Raw genomic sequence first — 9,480 nt, forward strand, 5'->3', positions numbered from 1 at the left:
TTGTTTAAACCCTTTCCAATGAAGATTTCTAAAGTTATTTTGAGTTTTATATATATAAATATTCTTAAAGCTGCACTTTCATATGGCTCTTTGTAGATTGTTATTTAAAACTAATGTACTTGCACTTACTACTAGTCGCTTTGGATAAAAGCCTCAGCTAAATGACATGTTATGTAATGTAATGTAATATATGCTCTTGGGTGGAAAAGGTCAATGCACCCTTTCCTATCTTTATGTATCTATGTTATATGTATTTAATCAACAGGTCTGAACTTGATCAAACAGGTCTGGTTGAGGTTGGATTAACTTTAGTCATTGTACAGGTTTTTTTTTTTTAAATTGACACCAATATTTCCCCACAGGGCTTGCTCAAGTTTCATATGAATGACAGGTTAGGTGAAAGTATCGATGAAACGTACGACTACATTCACACCTCGGTTTAAAAAACAACAACTATAACTTCCCCTTATAACGCCAGAAAAGAGAGCCAATGACAGGAGTTGTGTGCCTTTGAGAAAGGTGAAAGCTTTTATTTTGTATTCATGTTTATTTGAGTAGAAATGTCTTGGCAGTACATAAAATGTGTTTTTGTGTTTAGCTTCAGTCACTCAGTCAGTGCCACACACAGACACGCAACATGGTGTAATACATACCCCACACACACACACACACACACACACACACACACACACACACACACACCCCTCCCTGCAGCTACAGCCTGACATGAGCACACACACACACTCTTACATTATCTCTCTCTCTCTCACACACACAGACACACACACGCTCAGCTGAAACACTCCATGCTGGCCTTGGCTCTCTCCATCTCGTGTAGGAAGTTGTAAAACTGTGGGAGCGTCAACTCTGGAAAAGATGAGGGAAGAAAACAGGAAACAGTTAGTAGATAACAGACTGAGCACTGCTCTATTACGCTGCAAAAAAAGAAATCAAAATGACCGTTTTACTACTCCCTTATACATTTTGGTATAAACAAGGATTCAATATCAATCATGTGTCCTGTTTCATACAGCTTGTTTCATTTGCTGTTGTAAAAACTGGTCCGATAGCTTTTTAAAGTGACTAATTCTCCGGAAGTGAAGGGCTGGGAATGTCTGCGTTGCTGGGAAACCAGAAAAAAAAAAGACTTTTAAAAAGACTTTTATGTATCATATCCAAAAACATTTTTACAGCACGCCTCACTCATAGACATCTATCGGCTCTCGTGAAATAACATGACCGATGGACTTCTAGTGAGAAACAGCAACTAGCATTAATAAAGCTAACGGTGAGTGCACAAGGGGAGCTCCTGCAGGGGTCTTAGATGTGAAATGATCTGGGGGTCCTGGGCTATCAATGAGTCACGCAGGAAACCTTGGCAACATAGACAAAAAGAAGCTCATATGATATTTTTGCTGTTTACCATCAAAATATAGCAGACACTACATGGACAGTGTGCCAAATGTCTGTTAGTGGGTACACTCCTGGAGTGTGTAAAGCATGATTTTCCGTTCTCTGTACTCTAAATGTGCATCAATCAGATCACCAACCCATTGACCAAAGAGTCTAATTAGGCTATCTGAGTGAACAGGGGTTTCCTTCTTTGTATAATAAACATTTACCATGCTTCACTATTGGGATTCGTGCAGGTAAAGGCACACAAACAACTCCACATGTTGATCTCCTCGTAAGCTCCCAGACATCCTCCTTTTCTACCCACCTAGTCTTAGTATGTCATTTAATTTTGCTCAAGCATAAAAAAAAAATTTGAAAAAATTTGAAAAGTTTTAAAAAGGAGCAACTGGACTAGCCTGTGTCCATCTCAGCTGCACAACCTGCCTTTTCTCTCTCCACTGCTTCTGCAAACTGGGCATTCTTGCTGCTCAGAACTATCTTTCTGCTTGTGTTAAGCAACACAGCAGCACATACAGTTGTGTTCAAAATAATAGCAGTCCAACATCACTAACCTCATAAATCAAAGTTTTTGGTAGAAGTGGTATTTCTACATGGCAAATAATTTCTTAGTAGTGTTGTAGAGTCCTAGAAAACCAACAGAGCCAACAGTCATGACATGCATGCTGCTCATTCGGTTCCAGACATTGCTCTGAGGAACAGCGGACTTTGATTAAAAAGTTGATTGGGAGGGGAAAACATATAAAGAAGTGCAGAAAATGATAGGCTGCTCAGCCAAAATGATTTCAAATGCCTTGAAATGGCATCCAAAGCCTGAACGACGTGGGAAAAAACAGTCAACTACCATTCGAATGGATCGAAGAATAACCAAAATGGCAAAGGCTCAACCAATGATCAGCTGCAGGAAAACCAAAGAAGACTTACAGTTACCTGTGAGTACTGTTAGGATCAGAAGAAGGCTATGTGAAGCTAAGCTATCAGCTAGAAGCCCCCGCAAAGTCCCATTGCTGAAAAAAAGACATGTACTGAATAGGTTGAAATGTGCCAAAGGACACATTGACTGGCCAAAGGAGAAATGGTGCAGCATTCAGTGGACTGATGAGAGCAGAATGGTTCTTTTTGGGTCTAGGGGCCGCAGACAGTTTGTCCGACGACCCCCATGCACTGAATTCAAGCCCCAGTACACTGTGAAGACAGTAAAGCATGGTGGTGCAAACATCATGTTATGGGATGTTTCTCATACTGTGGTGTTGGGCCTGTTTATCACATACCAGGGATCATGGATCAGTTTCAATACATCAGAATACTTGAAGAGGTCATGTTGCCTTATGCTGAAGAGGAAATGCCTTTGAAATGGGTCTTTCAACAAGACAATGACCCCAAACACACCAGTAAAAGAGCAGAGACTGATGTTATGGAGCGGCCAGCCCAATCCCCAGACCTCAACCCCATAGAGAACGTGTGGGGTGACATCAGAAATGATGTTTCTGAGGCTAACCCAGTACTGCAGAGGGATTGTGGGATGTAGTTCAATGGTCCTGGGCTGGAATACCTGTTCACAGGTGACTCCATGCAACACAGATGTGGAGCAGTTCTCAGAAATAATGGTTATGGAACTAAATATTAGTGCAGTGATTCAAAGTGAAGCAAACCCTTGAGACATGTTTCAGTTCATACAGTAAATGTTTGAGTTTGTAAAGAAAAATGCAAATACTGCATAATAAAGGCCTAAACAGCCTAATATTCCTTTTTCTTCACTTTCTGTAAAGGTAGAACACAAACGTGATCAATTCTGTTTTGATTTGGAGTTGCATTGATATTATGGAATGAAAAGCTATTCTAAGGATTTTGAGCATTATACACTGATATTATTCTGAACACAACTGTATTAAGTATGAGTACCATTAAAAAAGAGAACATTTTCAAACATTTGAACACCTACAGGTCCGCTTGATATCTCCTGCCCACAGTATATAACTCCTCACTTGGACTCCTCACATTTTGAACAGAACTGCTGTGTCTTCATTGAAATGTTCATTCATGCTTCTTTAATCATCTGGATTTGACATATTTAGATCCAGTTAGGCAGGAGGTTCTTGCCAAAATACAATAAATGATGTGAGCAAATGTTTTCAGTGCTGTTTGTGTCAGTAACATCAGAGTCGCTCACCCATGTAGACGTTTTCAGTGGAATTCCCCTTTCTGACCACCAGCTTCAACTGCAAGACGACAAAAACTGTGTTTAACACAATTGTGTGTGTGTGTGTGTGTGTGTGTGTGTGTGTGTGTGTGTGTGTGTGTGTGTGTGTGTCTGTGGCACACAGAGCTTTCATACTTTCATACCTGCAGAAAGATGTTGCCCACTTTCTGTACTTCACTGGTGCCGACAGTCACTGTTGGGGGGTCAACACACCATTATGAACTTAGATTTATACAAAGTGATCAATGAACTCACAAACATATCACATTATTACACAAGTCACTAAATAACACTAACTCACTAACTAACCGATGGAGGCAGCGGTAGACCAGCAACTCCCGTGTTCTGCGCGTTAAAATGAGTGTTTCTGTCAAAGGAGTGTGGTGTCTCTGAAGAGAGCAGAGAGAACAGCTTCAGTTCCCCGTCGTAAAGAGCTGTCTGACAGCAAGGTAAAGCTGTGAAAATACTCTAAATATAGGACACATTTAAAGTGATACAGATGTTTTTAGGTGTCTAAAATGTGTTGAGCTGCTGCCCCCGTCCACAGCAGGACATTGCTTATCTTCTGTGTTGGTACTCCTGCCTGCTGCTCCAAACTGGGGGAGTGCTGACCCCCATCTACTGTAGCTAACACACTGACTATGGAGGAGTAGCTCATACAACCACACTGAACAAACATCTCAACTCCTTAAATGCAACAACTATCACCAAAAATAGAGTCAGCTTATGGATTTCGAAGATGTTTTGTATTTTGTAGGTAGGCCACAACAAGAACACAAAGGACCTGGGCTGTCTTTTATGCACTTTATATACATTACATTCAGTACTGTATGAGACGGTCTGTTTGCCATACATGTGAGACAAGCAGTGGCCATGTTGGCTCTCAGGTTATTTGAGTCTCCATAGACTTACTGGCGACATGCAGAGACACCGTCTGTTTGCCTGGCTCAAGGTTTTGCATGTCAATAACAGCCCAGTCAAGTAAACTACAGAGGAGCGCAGCACGTACGGTCACTCCCCTCCACAAACTGGAGCACGGTGTCTTTTAATATGAAGATCAGCTCAACAATGGCTCTACATAATGCCAACGACTCTCCTGCTCCTGCTCAGCCTATTAGCATTTCTATTACCTGGGAGTCTTAACAAGTCGTTGGGTCGTATGAATAAACAACAAGGTAGATGGAGACCCATCAGCTGATGTGTTTAAATGAGCCAGAACAAAGAATTAGAGCACATAAGCTATGCTAATCGTGTGTTGGAGTAGATCCTCTCTGTGTTCATGAATATGTGCTGGGAGTTTGAGAGGAGAGACGACTGCAGCGCTTTCCATGTGCCCAGAAATAAACTCTGAGTGAACCTATAATTTCGCCGAGAGCTAAATGTGATTTGTGTGGTTTTCGCTTTGTCTTACCTCCAAACTTCCACTCCATGTCAACCAGCTGGTTGACCATCAAAGTCTGTCCCACAGCGAGTGAGGACAGCGCTGCATAGTGCTCCCCCCACTGCAACATACAGAGGAAAGACTCCTGTGCTCAACCAATGATTTCTGGTTAGGTTCAAACTGGACTGTATGTGGCTTTCAAAGGCAACAAGACTCATGTGATTCTAACCAATTCATGTACTGGATTGTCCATTTTGCAAGCATTAATGTTAATAACTGAGTTTTTTTTATAATTAGGTTGCTGGAATGCCCCTTAACCTGTGGTGTAGTAACTAAGTACATTTACTCAAGTACACATACAAGCTACTTGTACTTTACTTGAGTATTTCCATTTTTTTTTGCAACTTTGCAACTTACTTGTACTCCACTCCATCTGAGAGGTAAATATATTGTACTTTTTACTCCACTACTTTTGTCTGACAGCCTTAGTTACTTTTCAGATGGCAGTTTTTCACCCCCTTCCTGTCCAGTGAAAACCACGTATCTCCGGATATGTTGACATTGAATGTTTGTGATGAACTGAAGGATGAACTGTGTTTCTTATGTTTACTTGTCAAGCTAAATAAAGTCTTTAAAAAGCCTCAGTCCTGATGCAGGCTGAACGGAGCACTGCTGTTTATCCCTCCGGTGCTCCTCAGCTCGGGGATCCACACTGAGGCACTCAGGGGGGTAACGTTTAAGATATCAGGCATAGAAGACCATATAGGAAATTCAATAATGGGTGGAGACAGATTAAAAAGGCTCTTCTAAAGACAATCATTCTGGATTTATACATTAAAAGCTATGCAAAATCCTGGTATTTTCTTGAAACGTGCTGTTTTAGCCAGTGTGTCCTTTATACCTGAATACTGAAAGACATAAAGATGTTTTGTATATATATATATTTTTTTTTTTCCTAAGGCGACCATTATGTAGTTGTACTTATAAATGATGGTAATGGCTGCTCTGCCTGAGAGCATGAGAGATGTATTTTTTGTCCTTATATGGTGTTTGATTATTGACAACTGATTTACTGTTGAAGATCGTCTGTCATGTGACTCTACCTGTACACAATAATCATGTGACCTTCAACCTACTGACTATGTGACTGGCCAATCAGCTTTAAGATACAGCTCAAAGGCAAACATTTGCTGGAGGCCTCGATGGCCGATGTTTAAATAATTTAGCCAATATTAAAGGCTTTTTAAACTTCACCCTCCTGAGTGCCTCAGTTTCTTTAAAGTAAATGTAAATGACATCATCGGAAAGCTGAAGACAGGGCTGTTTTTATGACACCATGAAAAGTTGACTTTATAGAGAACCATGGTTCTCAGAGGACAGCAAGGCTACAGACATATGACGATCTTATGGACCATGATGCATTGCTGTCGATTAAACTACCCAACAGTATATAAAGGAGTCCGATTGAGCACAACCTTAAACATCTACAGCAGTTAAATGCAACATACACATTAATGCTGCATGAATATGAATCCAGAAACATCAGACAGAATAAGGAAGACACTGACATTTTTCTGCATTATATACACTTTAAGTACTTTTTTGTATTTTCACAGTGTGGTATTAGTACTTTTACTACTTCATCCACCTCTGGCTTAACTCTGATGTCTTGAAATAGTAGTGAACGTTACCTGCTGTGAAAAGTGAGCCGCCTTGTCGTGGTTTAGTCCTGAGGCAGAGAAAGCAACAGATAAAGCAGGTTTGGTGTAATACCTTCACACTAAGGAGGACAAAAGATGCCGACTGTCCATGTTATGTGTTACGCTGACAAGTAGCTCATGCTAATGCTCGGTGGGGAACGTTATAAGGTCACAACATCGTACAACACGCTCATCAAGTTATTTTAGGTAGAATTGTAACGTTACCGTTAAACAGCACTGGACTAGCCCACGATTACGTTCGCCAGCTAGTGTTAACGTTAGCTGTATAGATAGAAGACTAATGCAATGCTAATTTAGCCAGCTAGCACACCCTGAGTTTTCTGCGTCACTCCCCGCCACTAAGGGACTTCAGTCGGGATGAGAGCAGAAACAACCGCCCCGGGGACACAATGCATAAAAGAAATGAGGCTACATATTTGAAGCCCTTTTAAAATGGACTCATTGGATAAAGGATTCAGATGTGTACCTAATGTCACCAGGTCGTCTCTGATCTGCTCGGCTGTCAGGTTTTTCTTCAAGGCGCCTGAGGAGAAAACAGACAGAATCACATAAACCTGTCACTTTAGAGCTGAAGTTACAACAGTATCAAGTTAAGAGCTGTGGGAAAATTCTAAACTGGTGCATTCATGTCTTTAGACAGGATATGATACTACAAGTAGCAGGGTTGCACTATTAATCTCTTCTTGACTACTAAAAGAAAAGGAAAAGCACCTTCGTACCCTATGTGTGTGTGTGTGTGTGTGTGTGTGTGTGTGTGTGTGTTTCCCACCCTGTGGCACCAGCAGGACGCTCTTCATCAGGCTCCTCAGAGGACTGGCACTCATCCCATGTTCCCCTGCAAACTCACCAAGCTGCTGCATGAACCTCTCCGTCTACACACACACACACACACACACACACACACACACACACACACACACACACACAGTTAATGGGTTATTAGCCGTGATAACTGAACCGAGGCAAAACATTGCCTGTCCTATTGTGTGTGTGTGTGTGTCCACCTCTTTAGGCTCCAGGAGGAACTGGAACAGAATTTCAATCAGACGCAGAAATTGCTGCACAAAGTGAAACATAACTCTGTTAATGTCTGAAGAAAAATGAACTTTGATCAGCTTTATATCAAGAAATGCAGCTTTATTAACACAGGACATTTGGTAAATGACAGTGTGGTTATGCTTTAAAACGATCTGCATGTCATCTAACAATTACTTTACTGTAAATTGATCTCATTCTTTTTTTTTTCCAAGTACAGGCAAGTTTGAAATGGTAAAAAAAACCACTTGTTGCCTTGTTGTGTTTGATGCTTTTTTTCAAAGCTTTATTCTTATTTATTTATTATTTAAACATCTGAATTGCGAAGAGCGCTGCGTTGAACCATCCGTGTTATTTCTGGGCAATTTTGTTGAAAGAACCCACATTTCTGATATAGAAATCTTTGAAAAGGGGTCCGACTTGACCCGAGGACATCAGGGGGGTTAGGTCAACGGGTTCTGAGCCTGAGCTGGGGGGGTCCATTCTTTGACTGCTAACTAAAATCGATTGACATATAGTCATCAGTGTTGGATTAACTAACCAATGACTTTGTAACTGAAAAACACAAATGATTTTTCATCAATCATTTCATTCATCATTCATAGTATAAGAATAATATTTATGGATTAATTATGCATGACCCCCTGCAGTACTCCAAAGTACTCCTAGGGGTATGAGTACCCACATTTGAGAACCACTGGTCTAGACCTACTAATGCTGATTTATTATTATAGATTTAACTCCCCAGCAGTTTATGAAGTCATTCAAATTAGCCCCGCCTTTACCAGCTGGAGATGATAGAAATATATATGTCTGCATAATGACTACGCTAACTACAAGCACTTTAGTTCTACTTGTGTACTTCCTTTAGGTTAGTGTTTTAATGCAGGACTTTTACTTGTATTTCTATACCGTAGTATCGCTACTTTTCCTGAAGTCAAATATCAGAGTAACGTTACTTGTTCCACTGTAATGTTGGCTGTTATCATAATGAGAAGTCAGTCATGTGATCCGCGTCAGCTGTCAGCTGCTATGTTCACTGACAGCTCTCATAACCACATACATTCATAACCACTTTAAATCCTTCCCATGTTTCACAGATACTCACAAACATTAAAATAAAGAGAATTAAAGCTCAGAAGTAACGCGAGAGCTCCGCTAGCTAACGTTAGCTCAACAGATATATATGCTGTGTGGTAACAACGTGTGGATTTACCTGCTCGTTGAGTTTGTTGAGGTTCTGAAAGTCGGTGCTAACCGAATCCGACAACACGTCTTTAGTGAAGTGAAGCTGCATCTTTTTATTATTATTATTATTATTATTATTATTATTATTATCTGGAAACAGTCAGAGCTGCTCGGCCATGGATGGAATCATAGACAGTAGGCTCTGTTGTGGACTCTACTTCCGTGTTCTTCAGTGCGCCTGCGTGGCAACAGAAGCGGCTCGAGAAATCAAAGCAGATTTCATTTCATCCTAAAAATGAATTAAACCTGTTAGATATTGTTTATTTCAATTGTATGTTCATTAGTGCCGAGGCATCAAAAGAAATAATACATAGGCTAATAGGATTTATTACTTAAATGTATTTTATAAAAGTATAAAGCATTTACATTTGACTTCAGTTAAACTGACTGCTGATACTTCAGCATTCAAATATACTTAAAGCAACACATGTAAAAGTACTCATAATGCAGAATAATATATAGCTTATTGTATTATTGATAAT

The 9,480-nt window shown here is 40.4% G+C and overlaps 1 protein-coding gene across 1 annotated transcript; it reads right to left on the reverse strand.

The window, feature by feature from the left end:
- Positions 1-508: 508 nt before the first annotated feature.
- Positions 509-9,169, reverse strand: commd7 (COMM domain containing 7). Its single transcript, XM_078255979.1, has 9 exons — positions 8,967-9,169; positions 7,720-7,773; positions 7,485-7,587; positions 7,182-7,238; positions 6,686-6,723; positions 5,025-5,115; positions 3,757-3,806; positions 3,584-3,632; positions 509-867 (listed from the first exon to the last, which is right to left on the reverse strand). Exons 1-9 carry the CDS (start codon positions 9,045-9,047, stop codon positions 791-793), a joined length of 600 nt encoding a protein of 199 aa, XP_078112105.1. The 5' UTR covers positions 9,048-9,169; the 3' UTR covers positions 509-790.
- Between the last annotated feature and the right edge of the window lie 311 nt (positions 9,170-9,480).

Source organism: Sander vitreus, chromosome 7 (assembly GCF_031162955.1).
Source record: "Sander vitreus isolate 19-12246 chromosome 7, sanVit1, whole genome shotgun sequence".
NCBI classification, from domain to species: Eukaryota; Metazoa; Chordata; class Actinopteri; order Perciformes; family Percidae; genus Sander; species Sander vitreus.